Genomic DNA, 25,323 nt, shown 5'->3' with positions numbered 1-25,323 from the left:
TCCCCAAGGAATGATGTTCCGCCCTTCCCATCACTTGCTCCTCACTCTGGTTGACAAGAGGGAGGGAGGGTGCGCAGGCCCAGGTGGGTATCTAGGAGTCTGAGGCCACTCATTGCTCTCTTTGGTTCTCAAACCACCAATCCACCCTCCAGGTTTTCCTGGCAGCAAACAGGATCTTGTCAAACTCTCCAAGCTTAGATACCCCTCACAGGCCAGAAGCCCTCAGATTTGTCCTCAACTTACCTATGCCAAGCTGTGTGCCCTTGGCCAAGCCCCTCCCTTGCTTAGGTCTGTTCTGCCTCCATACAAAGCAGAGTTGGGCTTTAGGCGTACAAGCTTTGCACCAGCAGATCGATCCAGATGGACTGCAGACAGGAATGGAAGGCCGACACCTGTCTATTAGGACCTGCAGTGCTGGAGATCCTCTGCCTTCTCTAATCAGGAAAGAATCCCTTTAAGGCCTGGATCCCTTAAACCAAGCCTGGTCACTGCAGAGGTAGGGTGGAGGTGAAGAGGTGCTGCCATCTGGGAGCCCAGCCAAGGGGCCAGACCACCACATCCTAAGACTGTCCCTCCTGCCCCAGAGAACAGTTGGGGCCCTGGCCTGACTTGGCCACATCCAGACAGGCAGATGAAGGCTGCCCTGTTTGTCCCTGAGATTAGTTCTTTAAAAACAAAGAAGAGGAGACGATGCTCCACTGCTCTAGTAAGCAGGATTAAGTATTGGCAAAATGTGAGAAAATGGGGATTCATATGCCCTGAAGTAAGTGAAAATTTGGAGAGCAATTTGGCAAAGCATAGGAAAGCTGATGAGCCAGGTAGTAAAAAAACAGGGCAGAATGAAATATCCAAGATGATACTGTTACTGCCTCTTAGTTAATATCAGCCCTGATCAATATCAGCCCCTACAGTGAACCTGGCATGTATGGGGTTAAAGGTAAAAACCTGCATTCCTAGTTCCCTGGCTCTTTAGTTGCACTTAGATGTAAATGTTTGTTTCTTTAATCTCTGACCCCCTGAGCTTTACAACCAAATAGAAGTTACAAATTGTTAAGGCCCAGAAGGCCTCAAACCAGGCTCCCACTAAAGTTGTAGCTAATCCCAGGACCTTGAAGTTCTTCTACAGAGAAAATAATGTCCACAGAATATCAAGAAACCCAACCCTCCCAGGCCCAACTCCTCAGCTTCCTGACGTCAGAGTCTACCTTCCACCATGGGGATAAACAGCCAAGGACACTCATCTGAGAAATTCTTTGTCTCCTCTGCTGGAAGAAGCCCTAGACAGAGGACGATGGGAAAATGCTGACCAAGAAGTCCACAGCCCCCCTCCCCTACCTAAAACCCCAAATAAAAAGACCCATCCGTTTCTTACCAGGGAGCAAGAAACTATGGGGGCACTAGCCCTTGCTTTCCTCCCTCTGCCTGGCAAAGTAAAGCTTTCCTTTTTCTCCCAAGACTCTTTTCTCTGATTTGGATTGGCATCTGGATCAGAGACCGAACTTTCAGTAACAATACCAATGATGTAAACCTGAAAATCACGAAAAATGCAAGATACAGATATGTGCTATTAATATCACACTTATGTGAAAGTATAAAAACCTAAATGGAAAGGACACACGCCTCAGAGGACATTATTCTTTCACGTTAAAATGAAAAGAACCCGACAAACTCATTTACGACCCTGACAAACAGGTGGGAGATTGTGATGAAAAACAAAGAGAATTTCATTTTTGTCACTTATTAAACTTGAAACAAATATGACAAATAGTCACACAACAGTCAACCTTCTTGTAAGTTATTTGTATTTTTAAAAATCTCTTAGTAAAAACCACCAAAACCCCACGCAAATCAGTCCAGCTGGGCCTAGCCTGGAGGTGCGCCGCGCTGGCCCGCTCACTTACACTAGCAGTCAAGGGCCGGAGGCGGGCAGCTTCTGCTTGGTGGCTTAATCACAGCGGGCTGCTGGGCGCTGTGCCGCCCCAGTAGAGCACTGGGGACAGACACCAACCACCCTGTCCTCCCCGGTCACCTCAGGGCCCCCTTCCGTTCAGCCCCCTGGGACAGCGTTTTACGGTCCGTGTCTCCCAGAAGCCCCAAAGATTAAGAGGCACACTGGCCCTGGTGTTCCTGGAGATTCTTCCATTCCTTCCCCCTGAATCCCTGGGAAGACCACCTCCTGTCACCCTGTCGCCTGGCGCTCCTCCCTTCAGCCTCTGCACCCTCTCTTCCATGGAGGTTTACAGGAACCTTGCCCAAGCACCCCCATCAACAGTGGCCCTCCCAGCTCGTCACATCCCTTCGGTGGACCCACACGAGCAAGTACTTAATTGCCAGGTGTGGTACCTGGTTAATGCCTGTCACTCCCTGCCTAGCACAGTGCGGGGCATGAGGTAAGTGCTCACATTCATGTAACAGTATTTGCAGACCAACTATTAATATTAGGAGAAAATAACAGTGAAAAAGCCGTCCCTGCTTTTAGGGAACTAATGATCTGGGTGGGGAGACTGACCACAGATAACAAGAAATAAATAAATAATTATAAAGGGATTCAGTGCCAAGGAGGAGGCTGCAGAGCGAATCACAGAGGTGTTGACCAGGCTGGGGCAGATGGTCAGCCCCCGAGGCAGCCTTGCTCCGGGCCCCAAGCCCATGTCATCCTCTGGGCCCCGCTCTACCCAGAGGCTGGGAATCTGGATAGGGCTTGGAGGGCTGTGCCTGGGGCTTCTCCTCACCCTGAGCCTATGCTCCCTGTGGTAAGGACAAGGTCTTGGCCTCCGTACCCCGTCTCTCTCCAGGCCCTTGTGTTTGGCAGACCCTCAGGTGTTTTTTTTTTTTTGGGGGGGGGGAAGATTAGCCCTGAGCTAACATCTGCTGCCAATCCTCCTCTTTTTGCTGAGGAAGACCGGCCCTGAGCTAACATCCGTGCCTATCTTCCTCTACTTTACATGTGGGACGCCTACCACAGCATGGCTTGCCAAGCAGTGCCATGTCCACACCCAGGATCCGAACCAGACAACCCCGGGCCGCCAAAATGGAACGTGCAAACTTAACCACTGCGCCACCAGGCCAGCTCTCAGGTTTGTTTTAAGCTAAAGGATTCAGACAACTTCCAGGTATTAAGAGTAAAAAGAGACACAACCAAGAACGCCCCCACCAAGCCTTTTGGTTGTTTCCAAAAGAGCAGTTTGCCCCCAGAATGACCCAGTGCCCCACATTTGCAACAAAATCCAACCCTTAGGACTGATGCCATGAGAAAACAGTAAGATTCAGAATTTCCCCCACGAGCAGTTTATCAAATGTAATTTATTCATAAAAAAACAATGTTTTAAGAACTGAATTCCAAAGAACTTAGAGCTCAAAGGTTGAGCAGAAAACAGCCTTCCGCTAGCAGCACCAGCTCAGGTCAGGTCAGGGCTTAGAACTGCCAGCAGGGTCAAGCTTCGAGGGAAGGCTCCAAAAGTCCTGCGGGAGAAGGCTGCAGGCATAAGAGGCCCCCTGTGGTGGTGGCCCCTCCTCTTCCCAGGCTGCCTATCTGCCCCACAGTGGGTTCCTGGTCACAACCAGAATAGCCACTCCCCCAGGAACCCACAAATGTCCACTAACAATATGCTACCTCCTCCCAAAGCAAATCCATACACACACATGCAAGACCCTGTAATCAGCAACAGGACTCAGTGCAGCAAACCTGGCGTTGGTCTCTGAAAGTCCTGCATTACTCGCTGTGAAGTTGCTTGGCCACAGGCTCCTCCTCCTTCTCCTGCTTCAGCCATTGCTCTAGGAGAACTGCACTGCTTCTCTTGACGGAGGATGGGCTCTTCGGCAGGAACTGGCGCACATCCGACTCTGTCTTTTGGGGTGTTTTGGGGTCTTCCTTTGTGGGTGAATTTCTGGCCAGCCACTGCAACATTCTGTGGCTGCAGCCTCTTGCCTTGAGTTGCTAGGAGAAAGAAGAGAAAGCTCAAACCACCCAGCTCAAGCTTTTGGAAAAGGCCAACTCCAAGGGAAGAAACAGGAAGAGGCATTAGGTACTGACCCAGGCTTGCAAAATGTTACTAAGAGCCAGATGGGGCCCACTAGTCAGGCCTGGGAGGAGAGGAGCAAGTGAGTGTGCTCCAAGGTATAAGGGTAGGGAGGAGCTCTTATAGAGGCTTCAGAGAGGATTGTGTGAGACCAGCCAGAGAAGAGAGTGACAGGCATTCCAAACACGTGCAGAGAATGAAGCATTCTCAGGGAAAAGAATGTAATTCAGTGTGACCAGGCAGAGCGTGGGAAATGAAGCTGGAGAGGTATGGCTTCAGTCACCACGATTAGGGACTCAGTCTAAGGCTGAACAGGCTAAACTGGCCTGATTGTCTCTGAGCTAACATCTGCGCCAATCTTTCTCTATTTTGCATGTGGGATGCCACCACAGCACGGCTTGATGAGCAGTGTGTGGGTCTGAGCCTGGGATCCGAACACATGCACCCCAGGCCGCTAAAGCGGAGTGTGTAAACTTAACTACTACACCACTGGGCTGGCCCCTGACGAAGTTTCTTAATGATACAGAAGCCCAAGCCCAACCCTGAATGTCGACTCTAGGTCTACATAGGGTCTAGCATTTACATTTTGAAAGAGCTCTCCTGAGGACTCTGAGTCCACAGCCAGCTTTAAGAGTCATTGCTCTGCTCAACTTTGCCATGCAAAAAGAATATGAGTTTTGGGTGGTTTAATTAAAGCTCTCACTGTAAAAGGCCATATCCAAAAAAAAGGGCTATACTGACAGAAGACAGAAAGTCAAAAAAGACTGTCAGAGTCACAGGCCCTACCTTTATGACCGATAAGTCAACAGGAGTCAGGCAATCAGGAGTGTTGTTTAGGCAGTTGTTCACCACAAAAGAGACTGGATGGAAGGTGATGTTCTCTGTAGGGTGGATTAACTTCAGAGCTTCCTGAGTTGAGACTTCACCAAAATCAAGCCATTTAGAAACTGCTTCCTCTCCATCTAATATGGCAGGCATCCTAGGCAGTGAGGTCAAGTCATTGGTTGGGAGAGGTAGAGTGAGGGTAGGGAGAGAAGGCAGAAAGACTTGAGTCAGATGACAGTGCAAACCATCACAAGCAGAAGCTTGCCCTCCCTCTGCACCTCACACACGGATTGCTGCCATGTGTTCCCTGACCACAACTTGACAGGGCATGAAATCCGACACTAGGAGAGCCAGCTTACAAAGTTTTATGGCAAAGACAGCGAACACTGCTTTGACTGGATCCAGTGCAATACAGTGTACATGTTCGTAAACTGGTGACCTTTCTACGATAACCCAGCCTAGAATTAAAGGGAGAAGAGATCCTGGAAAACTTGTCTATCAACAGTAATCTCCAGCCTTACCAACTATGACAGATATACAGTAAGAAAGAGCTATTCACATAATTGTGAACAAAAGGAAACTATGCCTCAGAAACCAAAGAGGCTGTCAAGATGACTCCTGGTACCTAGGAGGATGTTAGGAAAAGATCTATGTTTAGTTCCCAGTCTTATGTCCTAGGGCAATGCAAAACATGGTACACACTTCAGTGGTGGGTGGTATAGTTGATTTTAGGAGATAAATGCATAAACATCTATTTTGATAATCATTGTAACTTCAAAAAATCAACCATGTACTTAAAAAAAATATTTTGCAATCTAAAATCCAGATGCATTTTATGATGAATGGCATCTCTGCATGAGTTATAATTTAGTTGGCAGTAATCGGCAGCAATTTACTTTTCTTAACAGCATATGAAATAATGGTACATTTAAAAATCAATCTAATCATCTTAGATTAAATGAAATCAGAATTTATTTTAAAGTGAATTAGCAAAAAATAGAGCCACTGTATCACACGAAAGCCTAATTTCCACAGAACGCTTAGGACAGGGCTAAAACAGGTAATACGTGCAGCACTGTATTCTTTTCAGAAAAACATCAAAAATCACTTCTCAGAGCACTCAGGTCTGGCAAAAACTGTGAAGGTGTTACACAAGTATAGTCAGTTCTGCTTATGCTCATTTTTAAAATGGGAATCTGTTCAATTTAATTGATACACTAGGGAGCAATTTAAGCATAACAGCAATAAAATGAGGCATGCCTGTATTTATTGTAGTGTCTATGTATTTCTTAACTGCTTAATGTAGAAAACTGTGAGACTGTTTTTAATAGCTTCCTATTATTTTTTATGTGTCACTGACAAAGTTTTTAAGTGTTGTCTCCTTAACCCTACTTTTCTCATAAGTTCTGGGTTTTCACTGTACAATTTTGCATAGTGTGGTGATTTTTAGGAATGCATGTCATATTACAGCCAACTGACCATAAATGTATTTTGCAAAGCAACTGCTACTCTCTAAATCTGTACATACACAAACTTTAAATTCCAAAAGCTACCTATCTAAAAGCAAAGAGAACAAACCCTCCTCTGTATCCTTTTGAACCCAGGGATAAGAAGTGTGACTTGCCTTTGGTGGATGTCATTCAAGACTTTGCAGGCATCCACTGTGATGATGGTGTAGGAATACAGGTGGTCTCCTCCCTCTGGGGGCTCCCAGCAGTCAAAGATCCCAGCCATTGTCAGCAGCCTCCAGTTGTCCCAGACTTTGTTCCAGTCCTCTGGACTGTCTGCAGCACCAATGCTGCCTGACTAGAAGCAAAATACACGGGCATACTAGATGCTTAGCAGCCCCCTCCTACATGCAGGCTGGGTACTAGAACAGACCTAAGAGCATAGCAATCATTTTAGAAGTAATTCAGCCCAAGCCTTATTAATTCCTCTGGATCCAATTTCGCCAAAGGAAAGAGGGTTGTTGGAAAATACCCACCAAAGAGATACATTTATGGCTCCTTAACGTTTTCAGTATACAATTTAACTCCTTCAGTGGGCATTCAGGCCCTCCATGATCTGGCCCATCATTCTAGCCTCATTAACAATGCTAATGTGAACTAAACCCAGCTGTTTGTGAATGACACCCTCGTGCAATTTCATGCCCCAGTATCTTGCCAAAGCAAACTTCCTCTGCCCAAAATGTCCTTCCTACCCTTTCTCATCATGCCAACTCTTACCTGCCATTGAAGATTCAGTTCAAGGCCTAGAATACAGTAAGCTGGAAAGAAAGTCACCTCCATCCTAACAATAAGAAAAAAGCTAGATAATCTAAGAAATTATAACTTTTCTTAAACTCATCAGAGAACTGAGGTGGCAGGACAACCAATTAGCCTGAACTTTATGGAAAGACAAGGGCCTCCAAAGGGAGATGAGACACAAGTACAGGTGTATCTTGTTTACTGTGCTTCACTTTACTGTACTTTGCAGATATTGCATTTCTACAAGGTGTTTCTCCCCAACGCCCCTTGGTACACAGTTGTATATTTTTAGTTGTGGGTCCTTCTAGTTGGGGCATGTGGGACACCACCTCAGCATGGCCTGACGAGCGGTGCCACGTCTGCGCCCAGGAAACGAACTGGCAAAACCCTGGGCTGCCGAAGCAGAGCACGCAAAATTAACCACTCGGCCACAGGGCTGAACTCAAGTATTTTAAAATTAAGGACTGTATATGATTTTTTAGACATAATGCTACTGGCACACTTAATAGATTACAGTATTGTGTAAACATAACTTTATGCAGTAGGAAACCAAAAACCTCATGTGACTCGCTTTATTGCAGTATTTGCTTTATTGCAGTAGTCTGGAGCTCAACCTGCAATATCTCCGAAGTCTGCCTGTATTGGCTTTACTGGTGACAACAGGAGGAAGTCAAGGCCTTCATGCAGCAGGTAAGAATTCAGAGAAAATTATTATCAAATTGCTAAAAGCAGAGTGTGGGTTAGCCTGGGAGAGTACAAACTCCCTGGCAAGTGCAGAAATCAGGGAAGTTGGCATCACCTCGCAGACTCTTCTCTATGGACCTCTCCAGGTGCTCGCAAGAAAGACTGGGGGCAGGGCAGGAGACTGGAGAAAGCCATTCTTGCTGGTGCAAGCAACGAGGGGAGTTCTGCTTCAGGAAAGGCATGAGGCCTCACCTAATCACTTGTCCTCTAAGGAACAAAAGCCTTAAGGGGCCAGGGGAAGGGTAATAAACCCTATTGCCCCTAAGATACAGGCAAAGACCCACTGATGCTGAAGAAGGGTAAACAAAGAAAACCTTCTACTCCTCTGGGGAAGGAACAGTATCACTGAGAAAGCCTGAGAGCCAGGGACACAGTTCTGTCTAAGACAGACTGAGCCAAGATGACAGACAACTCTCTTCCCCCTTCAGATTAGCAATCACCAAGTGACAAGCAACAGCAGTCCAATTCTGGGGAAGGAGAAAGAGCATGGAGAGATCCTCTCTAAAGCGAAGACTCAGAGGGAAGTACTACAGCTGAAGGGAGCAGGCTACTGTGAAAAAACCCTCTGGAAAATCAACCCTCACCCTAAACACAAGGTGGCACCAGAGAAATTTAAAGCCTGTGGTGAACAAAGGCAATCAAACAATAAAACCCAAACCCAGTTCACTATCTCTCAAGATCTATTCAACTTCACACATTAATGGCCTACTGCAAAGCAAGTGTATTCATTTCCAGGCATAAATATTATTTATCTCGGTCTCTGTCCTACATACTATGTCTGGAAATCGATCAAAAATTACAAGACAAAAAAGCCAGAAAGAATACTGAACTGCCAAGAGATACAGAAATCAACAGAACCAGAATCAAGAGATTACATTTCCCAAAATGTGATCCCAAAATTACATTTCCCAAAATGAAACTATCAGACAGAGAATTTAAAATAAGCATAGTTATGGGCCGGCCCAGGTGTGCAGGGGTTAAGTGCACACATTCCGCTTCGGCAGTCCGGCAGTTCAAATCCAGGGTGTGGACATGGCACCGCTTGGCATGCCATGCTGTGGTAGGCGTCCCACATATAAAGTAGAGGAAGATGGGCATGGATGCTCAGGGCCAGTATTCCTCAGCAAAAAGAGGAGGATTGGCAGCAGTTGGCTCAGGGCTAATCTTCCTGAAAAAATCAATAAAATAAAAAAAGTAGTCCATCATCTCTGGGTTTCATAGTTTCTTTTGAGAAGTCTATTCTAATTCTTTTGCACCTGGATCCGAACCAGCGAACCCTGGGCCACTGAAGCAGAACGTGCACATTTAACTGCTGTGCCACCAGCCAGCCCCATGGACGACTTTTTTAAAGTGCTAGAAAAAAACTCCAAAAAACTGCCAACCCAGAATCCTATACACAGTCAAAATGCCTTTCAAAAATGCAGATAGTGAGGGCCAGGCCCGTGGATGAATGGTTAAGCTCGTACGCTTCACTTTGGCCGCCAAGGGTTTCGCCAGTTGGAATCCCAGGCACGGACACAGCACCGCTTCGCAGGCCACGCTGAGGGGGCATCCCACATGCCACAACTGGAAGGACCCCAACTAAAAACACACAACTATGTACTGGGGGGCGTTGGGGAGAAAAAGGAAAAATTTTAAAAAATCTTAAAAAAAAAATGCAGATAGTGGTTGTCAGGTGCTGGGGGAAGGGAGGGATTAATAATGGGTATAGATTTTCTTTTGGGGGTGACAATAATGTTCTGAAATTAGTGATGATGGTTGCCCATTTGGAATATACTAAAAACAATTATATACTTTAAAAGAGTGAATTTTACAACATGTGAATTATTTCTCAATAAAAAAATCACGATGATTAAAAAAATGAAGAACTAGATACTTTTTTGGACAAGAAAAAATAAAATTCATTACCAGCAGGCTTGCACCACAAGAAATAGTAAAGAAAATTCTTTAGGGAGAAGAAATATGGTACCAGAAAGTTGGATCTACCCAAGAAGTGAAGTCCATGAAAATGGCTAAAATAAAGGTAAACGTAAAATTTCCTTTCTTATTTTTGTCACTCTAAAATATAATTGACTGTCTAAAGCAAAATAGTAGCAAGGTATTATGAGTGTACAGCATATGAAAAAGTAAAATGTATGACAAGATACCAAAATACACCAGGAAGCAGGAATATACTATTGTAAGATCCTTATGCTATACAAGAAGCAGTATATTATTTAGAGATTATTATTAATTTAAAATGTATATTATGGAGCAGCTACTAAAAATACTTTAAAAGAAGTAAAAATAATAAGCCAACAGTGGAGGTAAAATGCAATCATAAAAAATACTCAATCCAAAAGGAGACAGAAAAAAATAGAAGAAAAGGAAAAAAGAGCTAATGAAACAAAGAGAGAACAGCAAAATAATGAATTTTTAACCCTATCAGATGAATAATTACATTAAATGTTCTAAACACTACAAACTTCCCTCCTCTGAGAAGCCTTCTGTGATGCCCCAGTCTGAGTTATATGCTGTCCTCTGTGCCCCGACAACCTCATAAGCAAGCCTTCCCTGAGTATTCAACACTAGTTTGTGATTGTTGATTTGTCTGTGTCTTGGTGGTAAAGCTTCAAGGATAGAAATCATGTCTGACTGAACTTCCAGGAGCCAAGCAGGGCACAGTGGTATATGGTGAATAAGTGTCTATTGAATAAACAGATAAATTTTTATAGTTAAGAGACTAATTGTATAGAATTGAGGAAAGTGTCATTCTAGTTCACACAAGTCCTAACAGTGTCTCAAGAAGAGTGCCAGAGGAAAACTCTCTTTTTGAACATACAGTTCCTAATTTATTTATATATTTATTTATTTATTTTTGGCTGAGGAAGATTTGCCCTGAACTAACACCTGCTGCCAATCCTCCTCTTTTTGTATGTAAGTAGACAGCATGGCATGGCCACTGACAGACATATGGTGTAGGTCCATACCTGGGAACCAAACTTGGGCCGCGAAAGCAGAGTGCGCCGAATTTAACCACTAGGCCACCAGGGCTGACTCTACAATTCCCAATATAAAGATGGAGAAGCAAAAGAATGGAAATCTTATGGAGTAGCTCCCTTGAGTAATAAGCCCCAGAAGATCTGATTTACAGTTAACTTTAAATGGACGAAAATCACAATGGAGAATCTGGGAAGATGGCAGCCTGAATGCACAGCCTTGTCTCCATTCCTAGAATAACAAAACAGCCAGGACAAGCATGCTGGCTCCTCTGAGGCAAGAGTAAGGGCCAGTGGTGTGAAGAAGGACTGGGGCAAGGACCTTGCATTTAACAGCTACTTCAAGAGGGTAGGAAGAAGCCTGAGGATTCTCTCAGAGGAGCCATACCTGTCTACTTGCTACCTAGGGTCCTTAGAGAGGCTGCTGCCAAATGCTGTCTCATCTCTCCAGTTGGGTGAGACCTGGCTGTAGAGAGGCCGCCTTCCCTTTCCTTGGAAGATGGCTAACACTTGGCTTATACATTGACTGGACACAAATAAAACCAGAACTGGCTCTACCATTTATACCCTGATAGTGTGCCATTGTTGGAAAACTGTAAATATACATAGGCACATTGAGGAATGCACAACTATAAGCTGGCAAAGAAAAATTCTAGCCTATCTAGAGGAACTAGGTAAACCGTAGAGAGGAGACTGAGTTAAGAAAAGTAGACCTAATGGGACAGAGGAAAAACTAACAAAAAGGTAATGAAAATATTCAGTGAATGGATGTGGATAACTGGATAGATATTGGGAAAAAGAAATAAAGTTAAACCCCTACTTTATTCCTTAAACAAAACAAAATCCAGATAGATCAATGATTTGACAATCCCAGTACATTTCTTGTCTATTTACTGACAATCATTCAATACTTTTTCCCCTCTCCTCAAATATCCAACACTCCCTCATCATCCTCACTCTCAGCTGATGACTTTTCTTCCTATTTCACTAGCAAAAGAGAAGCATTCAGAAGACAGCTTCCACATGCTTCCTATAAGTGCATCCCCCCACCTACTATATATGTTGTCTTCCCTCCCCTTTCTTTTGGTCTATGCTTTTCACTAGGTCAACCTCTCCTCTGGTGCACTAGATCCCAGTCCTTCTTACCTGTGCAAGGACGACCGTCTAGTGACTTACACTTTCTCCCTGCTCTCTACTGCATTATTTCCAACAGCTTACAAACATGCTGTTATTTCCAACTGTTTGTTGCTACTATGTAAAAATACTGTTGATTTGTGTACATTGACCCTGAGGAGAAAGTTTTCTAAGGTACTTGCATTGTCCAAAAACAAGTAAAAGTATTATTCAATACCAGATTTAGGGATATATTTAACCAAGGAGGTACAAGATTTATATAGTGAAAACTATAAAATATTGTTGAAAGAAATTAAAGACAAATAAATGGAAAGACACCCTGTGTTCATGGATTGGAAGACTCAATAACATAAAGATGGCAATTTGGGAAAGACCCCAAATTGATCTACAGAGTCAATGCAATTCCTATCAAAATTCCCAGTCTTTGCAGAAAGAGACAAGCTGATCTTAAAATTTATATGGAACTTCAAGGAAACCCAAATAACCAAAATAATCTTGAAAAAGAACAAAATTGGAGGACTCAAACTTCCCCCTTTCAAAACTTACAAAAAGCTATTATAGCAGGGTACTGCCTAAGTATAGATATATAAATCAATGGATAGAATTGAGAGTCCAGAGATAAACCCACCCATATATGGCCAATTGATTTTTGACAAGGATACCAAGGCCATTCAATGGGGACAGAATAGTCTTTTCAAGAAATGGTACTGGGATCACTGTATAACCACCGGCAAAAGAAGAAGTTAGACCTCTATGTTGCAACATACAAAAAAGATTAATTCAAAATAGATCAAAGATCTAAAAATAAAGCTAAAACTACAAAACCCTTAGAAGAAAACAGAGGAGTAAATCTTCATGACCTTGAGTTTAGCAATCGGTTCTTAGGTATGACACTACAGGCACAAACAACAATGGAAAAAATAGATACACTGGACTTCACCAAAATTAAAAACTTTTGTGCTTTAAAGAACACTATCAAGATAGTGAAAAGGCAATCCACAGAATGAGAGAAAGTATTTGCACATCATGTATCTGGTAAGAATCTAGTATCCAGACTGCATAAAGAAGTCTTACAACTCAACAACAAAAAAGACAACCCAATTTAAAGGACTTGAATATGTATTTTTACAAGGAAGATATGCAAATGGCCAATAGGCACATGAAAAGATGGTCAACGTCATTAGTAATTAGGAAAATACAAATCAAAACCACAATGAGATACCACTTCACATTCACTAGGATGGCTACAGTTTTTTTAAAAATGAGCAAATGACAAGTGTTGGCAAGGATGTGGAAAAACCAGAACCCTCATACAACGTGGGTGGGAATGTAACCCAAAAGAACTGAAGTATACTTGTATACTAATGATCATAGCAGCATTATTCAAAATAGCCAAAAAGTGGAAACAACCCACATATCCATCAACCAACGTGGTGCATCTATACAATGGAATATTATTTGGCAATAGAAAGGAAGGAAGTAGTGATACACACTGTATGTATGAACTTTGAAAACATCATGTTAAGAGGTCAGACACATAAAAGGTCACATATTGTATGATTCCACTAATACGAAATGTCTAGAATAGGCAAATTTATAGACACAGAAAGCAGACTAATGATTGCCAGGGGCTGGAGGAAGAGTGTAACAGAGAGGGACTGCTCAATGGGTACAGGGTTTCTTTTTGGGGTGATGAAAATGTTCTGGGATTAGATAGTGGAGGTGGTTGTACAACATTGTGAATACACTCAAAGGCTTGAATCACACACTTTAAAATGGTTATAATGGTGAAATTTATGTTACGTAAATTTTTACCTCAATAAAAAGTTTTAATTATAAAAAATATTAATCTGAATAAAAACAAGAGTGGCATCCTGGAATTAAGGGAGAAAAAGAGAGACCATGGACAATTTTTTGAGGTGGCGTTTCCTCCTCTCTGAAAATTTAATCTCCACTCTGCCCTCCACCTTATCTAGTACCCTTCCCTCATAAAAGAACTGCTCCTGAGTACAAGAAAGCCCTTAAGGGGAAAAAAGTAATCAACAATTATTTGAAGGATAAACTTCCGGACAAAGCATCACAGTAGCCATCTGACTGCCTTCAGACAAACCAACAATTTCTTACCCCAAAACAACACAAGAGATGGAGTATTGGTGACCAACCACATTAAGGATTAACCATTAGGGACAAAAAGGTTTCATGCTGTTTAACAATGTTAGATCACTGTATTAGGGAGTCACAGGATTTAAACATTCCAATTATAGTTCTTTCCCTCAAACCTAATTTGATCAACATGTACCCTAGTTAATTACCATAAAATAGCACAAATTTCTGTTTCTTGTCCATACCCCTCAGAAGCAAGGGCTCATGTTGTATGATGAATGAATGGTTGTTAGGCAAAGTTAAAATAAGAGTCTCGGTTAACAAGACAGTTTTTACATTTCCTCTCATGTCTCAGTTTCTTCATCTGGTAAAATGAGAATAACAGTACTTTCTTCACAGGGTTATAAGTACTAAATAATACACATTAAGTTCCTAGAAATAACCTGGCTCACAGTAAGTGTTTAATATTTAACTATTTTTATAGATCAGTCTTTTCCTCCACCAAATCATGCCTGTATTAATAGATTGGCTAGAGAGATTTTCTGAGGGTGAGGCAAATGCTCTTGACTATGAGAAGTCCCCAAAATAAGATGACACCACTTGAAGAACAAATAATTTCCAATTTTAACACAGCAAACTGCAGTGAGAGAACACAAATGCTTTAGCAGTGTCAAAGTAATAAATCTAGGGGCTGGCCCTGTGGCCAAGTGGTTAGGTTCATGTGCTCCACTTCGGCGGCCCAGGGTTTTGCCAGTTCAAATTCTGGGCATGGACATGGCACCACTCAACAAGCCATGCTGAGGCGTCGTCCCATATGCCACAACTAGAAGGACCCACAACTAAAAACAATATGCACAACTATGTGCCGGGAGGCTTTGGGGAGAAAAAGGAAAAATAAAATCTTAAAAAAAAAAAAAAAGGAATAAATCTAATTAAAATGAAAACATGATGCTGGCATGTGTGATCTGTTTTTAATCTCCTTATAATGTTATATGAATAGGCTATATTTGCTATTTGCCTTAAAATGAAAGTTCTATGAGGGAAATGTTAAACGCAGTCATGCACTGCATAACGTTTTGGTCAACAAAAGACCACATATATGATGGTGGTCCCATAAGATTAGGACCATAGAGCCATGTGTGTAGTAGGCTATACCATCTAGGTCTGTGTAAGTACACTCTACGTTGTTTGCACAAAGACAAAATCACCTAATGACTCATTTCTCAGAATGTATCCCTGTCATTAAGTGATGCATGACTGTATAAAGTTACTATATCACCTAGCAAATCCACACCTAGGCATAAACCCAAGAGAAATTAAAAGATATATCCACGCAAAAACTTGTACATGAATGTCCAAGTAGCATTATTCCTAACAGCCAAAAAGTAGAAACAACCCAAGAGCCATCTACTGGTGAACGAATAAACAAAATGTGATCTATCCATCTGAACAATGGATTATTCAGCCATAAAGCAAGAAGACACAGTGATACATGCTACAACATAGATGAAACTTGAAACATTATGCTGAGCAAGAGAAGCCAGACACAAAAGACCACATATTATATGATTCCATATATATGAAATGTCCAAAACAGGCAAATCTAGAGAGACAGAAAGTAGATTAAGTGGTTGCCAGGGCTGGAAGGAGTAGAGAATGGAGAGTGTCTGCTAATGCATATGAGGTTTCTTTTTGGGGTGATAAAAATGTTCTAAAATTAGATAGTGGTAATGATCCACCACTCTAAATATACTAAAAAATCACTGACTTACATACTTTAAAAGGTGAATTTTATGGTAAATTCTGACTCAATAAAGCTGTTATTAAAAAAAAAAAAATGCAGTGACGTCAGCATCATGGCAGAGTGAACTTGCCCAGGACTACCTCCCCTACAATATACAACAAAAAGGAGCAACCATATTCCAACGAAAAACATCCTAACAGCACAAAAATCCTCTCAGAGTCACGGCAGCCACACGACAGAGGGTGGAGAGGCTGGAGCCCCCCTGAGAGAAGCTGGAACGGGGTAAGACAGAACTTCACTCCCTCCCCTAAAGACTGCAGTTGCTGCTGCGGGAGGCTGCAGGAGGGAAAGAGTTGGGGAGGGGTCACGCTTCTGCAGGATCACCCAGGACTCCCTGAGCCCCTGCAGCCTGGAGGGAGGCCCTACAACCGGGTGAAAGCTTTCCCACGGGGTGACCTTATGAAACCAAAACCCCAGGAGACCAGATAGGGAGAGCTGATTGGGAAACCTGGGACTGCATGCAGGAGAAAGTGCCACTCCCCTAACCTGTTCTGCACCATCTCGGCTGAAGGTGGAGGGCTCAGAACACGTGGCTCTCCACCCCCACCTGGTGGCAATAGGCTGTAACTGTGACCAAATAATATCACAATGGGAAAGTCCTGGCCTTCCAACATCAGACACTACATCAAATCTTCAGACCAGAGAGAAAACGACAAGCACCCAGAACTCAGTCCTGAGGACACAGAAATATGTAAGCTAAACAACAATGAATTCAAAATAGCTATCATCAAAAAACTCAATGAGGTAAAAGAGAATAAAGAGAAACAATTCAATGAGTTCAGGAGCTACTTCACAAAAGAGATTGAAACTATAAAGAAGAATCAATCAGAAATATTACAGATGAAAGACACAATGGAAGAGAGAAAACAAAATATGGATTCCCTGAATGCTCATGTAGACACCATAAAGGAGTGAAACAGCATAATCGAAGACAGACATGTTGAAATGCTCCAGACAGACGAAGAGTGAGAACTAAGACTAAAAAGAAATGAAGAAGGTCTCAGAGAAATATCCGATTCAATGAGGAAATGCAACAAAAGAATTATAGGTATTTCAGAAGGTGAAGAGAAGGAGAGTGGAGCAGAAAGCTTGTTCAAAGAAATAAAAGCAGACAACTTCCCAAATCCAGAGAATGAGAGGGAAATATGTGTGGAGGAAGCTTCCAGATCTCCTAGATTTGTCCATGTAAAAAGACCTACTGCAAGGCATATGGTAGTAAAAACGGGCAAAAAATGAATAACAAAGAAAGAATACTCAGGGCAGCAAGGCAGAAGAAAATAACCTACAAAGGAACCCCATCAGGCTTTCAGCAGATTTCTCTGCAGAAACCTTACAAGCTAGGAGAGAATGGAATGACATATTCAAAACTTTAAAAGATAAAAATCTTCAGCCAAGAATACTCTATCCAGCAAAAATATCCTTCAGATATGAGGGAGAAATTAAATCTTTCCAAGAAAAACAAAAGCTAAAGGACTTTGTAGCCATGAGACCCTCCCCCCCACCCCCCCCCGCCAAGAAATCCTCAAGAAGGCCCTCATACCTGAAAAGAGAAAGAAAGGGAGAAAGGGGTCACAAAACACAGAGTAAGGAGAATCAGAATAGGATAGCAACTATTCAACTATAGCATTAGGCTAAAGGGAAGGAAAACACCAAAACAAAGACAATCTTCTCACTTTAACCACCAACTCACAATGCAAGTTGGAATAAGCTATGAGAAAAACAACTTAGGAGGGGAGGAGGAAGGGGACTGAATCAATTTAGACTAAGGAAATAAGAGGCCATCAGAAAACGGACTATGTTATACACGAGATTTGGAATACAAACTTCAGGGTAGCCACTAAACTAAAAAGCAGAACAGAGACACAAAAAATAAATAAGGAAAAAGCAAAGAAACACATCATAAAAACTACATAATTCAATGGGTAGACCAAAACACACAGGACAAGAAACAAAGGAAATGCAGGAAAACTAGAAAATGAGTGATATAATGACAGCATTAAGCCCTCATACATCAATAATCACTCTCAGTGTAAATGGATTGAATACACAGAGTGGCGAGATGGATTAAAGAACAAGACCCAATAATTTGTTGCCTCCAGGAAAAACATCTCAGCTCCAATGACAAATACAGGCTCAGAGTGAAGGGGTTGAAGACGATACTCCAAGCTAACGGCAAACAAAAGAAAGGAGGTGTCGCAATGATCATATCATACAAAGTAGACTTCAAGATAAGGCAGGTAAAGAAAGACAAAGAGGGGCAATATATAATGATCAAAGGGACATTCCATCAAGAAGAAATAACGCTTATAAATATCTATGCACCCAACACAGGAGCACCAAAGTTCACAAAGCAACTATTATCAAACCTAAAAGAAGCTATTAATAATAACACAATAATCGTAGGGGCCACCAACACCCCACTCACATCATTGGACCGATCATCCAGACAGAAAATCAACAAGGAAACAGTGGAATTAAATGAAAACCTAAAACAGTTGGACTTAATTGACATATATAGAATACTCCATCCAAAAACAGCAGAATACACATTCTTCTCAAGTGTGCACGGAACATTCTCAAGGATAGACCGTATGTTTGGAAACAAGGCAAGCCTCTATAAATTTTAAAAAATTGAAATAATAACAAGTATCTTCTCTGATCATAATGCTATAAAGCTAGAAATTAATTACAAGAAAAAAGGTGAGAAAGGGACAAAGATGTGGAGACTAAACAATATGCTATTGAACAAGCAATGGATCACTAAAGAAATTAAGTGAAAAATCAAAAAATATCTGGAGACAAATGAAAATGATAACATGCCATACCAACTCATATGGGATGCAGCAAAAGCTGTATTAAGAGAGAAATTCATTGCAATATAGGCAGGCCTTAACAAACAAGAAAAATCCCAAATAAGCAATCTCAGATTACACCTAACTGAATTAGAAAAAGAACAAAGCCCAAAGTCAGCAGGCGAGAAATAATAAAAATCAGAGCAGAAACAAATGCCATTAAAACAAAACAGGCAATAGAAAGGATCAATGAAACAAAGAGCTAGTTCTTTGAGAAGATAGATAAAATTGACAAACCCCTAGCCAGACTTACAAAGAAAAAAAAAAAAGCTCAAATAAACAAAATCAGAAATGAAAGAGCAGAAATAACAACAGACTCCACAGAAATACAACAGAGTGTAAGAGAACACTATGAAAAACTATATACCAACAAAATGGATAACCTAGAGGAAATGGATAAATTCTTAGACTCTTACAACCTCCCAAAGCTGAGTCAAGAAGAAACAGATAATCTGAATAGACCAAGCACAAGGAAAGAGATTGAAACAGAAATCAAAAGCATCCCAAAGAATAAAACCCCAGGACCAGATGGCTTTCCTGGGAAATTCTACCAAACTTTCAGAGAGGATTTAATACCTATCCTTCTCAAGCTATTCCAAAAAATTAGGGAAGATGCAACACTTCCTAACACATTCTATGAGGCCAACATCACGCTGATACCAAAGCCTGACAAGGACAGCACAAAAAAGGAGAACTACAGGCCAATATCACTGATGAACATAGATGCAAAAATTCTCAACAAAATTTTGGCAACCCGAATTCAGCGAGACATCAAAAGGATCATACATCATGATCAAGTGGGATTCATACCAGAGACACAGTGAGGGTTCAACATCCACAAATCAATCAACGTGATACACCACATCAACAAACTGAGGAACAAAAACCACATGATCATCTCAATAGATGCAGAGAAAGCATTTGACAAGATCCAACAGCCATTTATGAGAAAAACTCTTAACAAAATGGGGATAGGAGGAAATTACCTCAACAGAATAAAGGCCATATATGACAGACCCACAGCCAACATCATACTCAATGGGTAAAAACTGAGCGCCATCCCCCTGAGAAGAGGAACAAGACAAGGATGCCCACTCTGACTTCTCTTACTCAACACAGTACTGGAGGTTTTGGCCACAGCAATTAGGCAAGAGAAAGGAATAAAAGGAATCCAAATACAGAGTGAAGAAGTGAAACTCTCTCACTGTTTGCAGACCACATGATCTTATATATAGAAAATCCAAAAAAATCCAGCAGAAACCTAATAGAAATAATTAACAACTACAGTAAAGTTGCAGGGTACACAGTCAACTTAAAAAAATCAGTTGCTTTTCTATACTCCTATAATGAACTTACAGAAAGAACTCAAGAATATAATTCCATTTGCAAACGCAACTAAAAAAAATAAAGTACCTAGAAATAAATTTAAGCAAGGAGGCGAAGGACTTATACGACAAAAACTATAACACATTACTGAGAGAAATTGATAATGACCTAAAAAGATGGAGATTCCTTGCTCATGGACTGGAAGAATAAATAGAGTTAAAATGTCCATACTACTCAAAGCAATCTACAGATTCAATGCAATCCCAATCAGAATCCCAATGACATTCTTTATGGAAATAGATCAAAGAATCCTAAAATTCATATGGGGCAATCAAAGACCCTGAATTGCTAAGGCAATCCTGAGAAAAAAGAACAAAGCTGGAGGTATGACAATCCCTGACTCCAAAATGTACTACAAAACCATAGTGACCAAAGCAGCATGGTACTGGTACGAAAACAGGCACACAGATCAATGGACAGAACTGAAAGCCCAGAAATAAAACCACACGTCTACGGACAGCTAATCTTCGGCAAAGGTGTCAAGAACATACCTGGAGAAAAGATAGTCTCTTTGATAAATGGTGTTGGGGAAACTGGACAGCCACATGCAAAAGAATGAAGGTAGAGCACTATCTCACACCATACACAAAAATAAACTCAAAATGGATCAAAGACTTGAAGTCCTGAAAGTATAAAACTCCTGAAGATAATATTGGTAGTACACTCTTTGACATTGAACTAAAAAGGATCTTTTCAAATATCATGTCCTCTCAGGCAAGGGAAACAAAAGAAAAAATAAACAAATGGGACTTCATCAGACTAAAGAGCTTCTGCAAGGCAAAAGAAACTAGGATCAAAAAAAAGAGACAACCCACCAATTGGGAGAAAATATTTGCAAATCATATATCTGTCAAGGGATTAATCTCCATAATACGTAAGGAACTCACACAACTGAGCAATCAAAAAACAACCTGATCAGAAAGTGGACAGAGGAGATGAACAAATATTTGGAAGACATATCTTCCAAAGAAGATATACAGATGGCCAATAAACACATGAAAAGATGTTCAACATCACTAATCATCAGGAAAATGCAAATCAAAACTACACTAACATACCACCTTATACCTGTTAAAATGGCTATAATCACTAAGACTGAAAATAACAAATGTTGGAGAGGGTGTGGAGAGAAGGGAATCCTCACACACAGCCGGAGGGAATGCAAACTGGTGCAGCCACTATGGAAAACAGTATGGAGATTCCTCAAAAAACTAAAATTAGAACTACCATATGACCCAGCTATGTCACTACCAGGTAACTTCTCAAACAATTTGAAATCAACAATCTAAAGTAACATATGCACCCCTATGTTCATTGCAGCACTATTCACAATAGCCAAGACATGGAAGCAACCCAAGTGCCCATCGACCGATGATTGGACAAAGATGATGTGGTACATATACACAGTGGAATACTACTCAGCCAGAAAAAAGACAGATTCATCCCATTTGCAATAACATGGAAGGACCTAGAGGGAATTACGCTAAGCGAAATAAGCCAGTCTGAGAAAGACAAACACCAGATGATTTCACTCATATGTGGAATATAAACAAGTACTTGGACAAAGAAAACAGTTCAGTGGTTCCCAGGGGAAGGGGGGTGGGGGGACACAGGGGGTGAAAGGGAGCACTTATGTGGTGACAGTCAAGAAATAATGTACAACTGAAATTTCACATTGATGTAAACTATTATGAACTCAGTAAAAAAAAAAAAACTCTACGAGGGAAGGAAAATAATGCCCTTCTTTAAATTAACTTCTCTGTACCTTTCAAAATATCTACTATGAATGCTGATGATGATACCTTTTCTGATTTGGTTTGGGGGAAGTAGATGAAGTATGGCTGCTTCACGTATGTTCCCTGACATCGCTGCCACTCGTAGAATCCATCTGCTAAAACAACACAGCGTCTTCCCTTTCCCAGAGGCAGCTGAGGGAAAATGTTAGCAAGATGTGATCTTAGTGATAGAATCATGTTTTATGAACTTGAATTAAATATCAGGTCCACCAATGTGTGACCTTAGAGCAGTTGTTTAATTTCTCTGTACTTCAATTTTCTTATACATAAAGTCACCACTTAAACAGATGTTGAAAAGATTAAATAATGTACATAGCAGCAATAGCTCTCTAACAAATAGGCACTTATAGTAGCTAGCCTTTGCAGTTGGTCCCTCAATGAGCTATGCAGCCCAGTATTCACAAACTATGTAGTCCCCTCCCACAAGGCTAGGTTACAAAGTCATGCAGCTTCTGCCCTGCTCTCTTGGATCACGAGCTCTGGGGTAAGCAGGACGCCATGTAAGAAGCCTGAATACTCTGACAGCCTCCAGCAAAGACGTGGAAAGGCTTCTAGTTCTATCCATCCCAGCTGAGGTGTCAGACATGTGAGTAAAGAAACCATCTTGGACATCCAGACCCAGCTGTCATCTGATTATAAGTGGACGAGAATCTCCAAGTGAAAACTATCCAGTTAAGCCCAGTCAACCCACAGAATATGAGAAATAATAAACTGTTGTTCTGTTTTAAACCACTAAGTTTTGGCATGGTTCGTTACACAGTAATACATTGAACAGCACTCAACATTAACAACTGGGAACACACTCTAGAAACTTAAGGAAGGTTCCAAGAAAACCTAATTTTATTTCTCAGGTATATAAGGCACTAATCACTCTGTTAGAAAAAAGAACAGATAAGTGCTTTTTTGCTAGACCAGATACCTACCCTGAAGGACCGTTTCTCCATTATGGTATCACTACGACAGTTGGCAGTGTTGAACAGCAGCTTGGAAGGATCACTTTCTTGGAACCAAGATGGGACCAAGCCCCATCGCATGGGAACAATGATACGCTCAGATGAGTCTGCGCTCTGCCACAGAAAAAGGTTAAGATCCAATGAGGAGATCAAAATGAAATTTAGAAAACTATATTTAGCATATGTATTATATTACTATTAGTATGGAAATACAAAGAAAACAGAGAAGATTATTAAAAGGGAAAGATTCTACTTGAAAACAATTTTAATGATTATCACGATGTGAGTAACTTGAATTCTTTAGCAATCATATTTATTAGAATGTAAGACACTCTGGGGGCTGGCCCAGTGCTGCAGCAGTTAAGTTCACACATTCAGCTTCGGTGGCCCATGATTCGCCGGTTAGGATTCCTGGTACAGACCTAGGCACCCACTTGTCAAGCCATGCTGTGGCAGGCGTCCCGCATATAAATTAGAGGAAGATGGGCATGGATGATAGCTCGGGGCCAGTCTTCCTCAGCAAAAAAGAGGAGGATTGGCGGCAGCAGTTAGCTCAGGGCTAATCTTCCTCAAAAAAAAGAATGTAAGACATTCTGCTTGGGTAGAATGGGGGATACAAAGAGGTTTAGTTCCTGTATGCTTTTAATTAGTGCCTACTATAGGAGAGACACAGTACTAGGCCCTGCAGTTTATGTGGTCTCAGCTCTCAAAAACACTTATTACAGACAACCATAATATAATGAGGTATATGCTATGATCAAGGAATGCACAGGGTGCTATGGGGGCACATGGAAGAGTGCTTAACCTCAAAGGGCTTGCACTATTAACATGTGAAGCCACACAGACAGAAAAAGAGTAAGCAATAATATAAGATACAATAGGCTAAGGACCATATAAGAGGTACATACAGTGAGTGTCAAAAGAGCAGAGAGTGATCTGTGAGAGATGGAATGGAGATGTATCGGCTCCTTAGAAGGGGCAGAAGAGGTGGGGGTGTAGTGGGGTGGTTCTTGAATTGGATTCCACAAGAGGTACACTATTCAGACAGAGAACAGATGCGAGAGAAGACCAGAAATGGAATTAGATGAGCAAAGAGGCCATGTCAAGAATGTGCAGGAAGCGGTTTTGTACAAAAAAGTGTTACAGCAAGCCTGACGATGCAGCTTTTAGGAGGGCCTGCGTACAAGGTTTGTATTCAGTTAGCATCTGGGAACTTGGATTTAGAGTGTTCCTACCTTTTCCAAACTGATAAGGATGGTTTACTGTGCCTAGTCTGTCTGTGCAAAAAATGAGGTTTATGTTGAACACCTGCTTTCCTTCTGGGAGTCTGGAATTTTGGTACTTGCTAGGCAGAGAGTGCTTATGTGACCAGCCCCTGATAAAAACCTTGGGCCCTGAGTTTCTAACGAGTTTCCCTGGGCATAAACACTGCACACATTACTATAGTTTTCATTGATGGAGAAGGAACATGCTTAGTGTGTCCCCTCACAGGAAGGAGAGAACATAAGGAAGCCTATGCATGGATTTTTCCAGATTTCTACTTGTGTCTTTTCCCTTTGCAGATTCTACTGTATATCTTTCACTATAATAAAGCTTAGCCATGATATGCCTTATATGCTAAGTCCTTCTAACAAATCTACGAATGTAGGGGTAGTCTTGGAAACCCCTGACACACGGTTGTTAAACGTTTTTTGGGCAATTGACCCCTGAGAATTTGATGAAATCTAGAAATTAAAATGCACATACACACTATTCTGCATGGTGTAGTACAATATGGGTTGGAAGAGACCATGAATAGAAGGTGCATTCCGGGTGCTACTACAATGGTTCAGGGGTAAAGATAAGATGGTTCCGGTGACAGCAGTGAGAATAAAAGACGTCCAAAAGATAGAAAAAAAATGAAATTCCAGTGGTGAATGGAAAAAGAAATAAGGATATTAAAGTTTCAAGAAGACTGAAATAATGATGGTACTACTGAACAAAAGAGAAAAATCTGAAGAGGGGCTTGATTTCGGGAAAGAACATATGTTGAATTTCAGATAATAATGGAAAGACCGTGGCAGTTTAAAGAAATGATCGTAAAATCTTTGACACTCCTCCCATGGAGAGCTAGAGGTCTATGTTCTCTCTCCTTAAATCTGGATGGGCTTGTGACTTACCTGTAACCAACAGAATGCAGTACAAGTGAAACTGTTTTACTCCTAAGGCTAGATCAGAAAAGGTGTTTCAGCCTCCTCCTTGTCTGCCAAGGCACTGCTTCTGGAGCTCTGAGCTGCCATGTAATAAATCCAGCTATCCTAAAAGTGCCATTCTGTGCGGAAGCCTGGACTACGTGGAGAGGCCATGTACAGGTGTTCTGGTCAACAGCTCCCATTGAGAGCCAACATCAACTGCTAGATGAGTGAGTGAAGATGTCTCTAGATCAGAGGTTGCAAACTTTTCTGTAAAAGGCCAGATGCTAAGTATTGTAGACTTTGCAAGCC

The 25,323-nt window shown here is 41.6% G+C and overlaps 1 protein-coding gene across 10 annotated transcripts in view; it reads right to left on the bottom strand.

The window, feature by feature from the left end:
* LOC106836137 (abasic site processing protein HMCES-like) overlaps window positions 1–25,323 on the bottom strand; it is a 59,515-nt gene that overhangs the window by 27,892 nt on the left and 6,300 nt on the right. For 4 of the 10 annotated variants that reach the window (XM_014848813.3, XM_070499056.1, XM_070499054.1 and 1 more), the window contains exons 3-7: window positions 22,811–22,954; window positions 21,894–22,019; window positions 6,469–6,650; window positions 4,806–4,998; window positions 3,289–3,937 (exon numbers count right to left, since the gene is read on the bottom strand). In XM_014848813.3, coding sequence (XP_014704299.3) covers window positions 3,713–3,937; window positions 4,806–4,998; window positions 6,469–6,650; window positions 21,894–22,019; window positions 22,811–22,954 — 870 coding nt within the window. In that variant the 3' untranslated portion in view covers window positions 3,289–3,712. Of the gene's footprint in view, window positions 1–3,288; window positions 3,938–4,805; window positions 4,999–6,468; window positions 6,651–21,893; window positions 22,020–22,810; window positions 22,955–25,323 lie in introns of those variants that run through there. The other 6 variants (XR_011498561.1, XM_070499057.1, XM_070499059.1 and 3 more) reach the window with 4 other exon arrangements.

The sequence above is a fragment of the Equus asinus genome, chromosome 26 (assembly GCF_041296235.1).
Source record: "Equus asinus isolate D_3611 breed Donkey chromosome 26, EquAss-T2T_v2, whole genome shotgun sequence".
Taxonomy (NCBI): Eukaryota; Metazoa; Chordata; class Mammalia; order Perissodactyla; family Equidae; genus Equus; species Equus asinus.
Note: the sequence above shows the minus strand (reverse complement) of the source record. Positions and strands in the feature narration are given on the sequence as shown.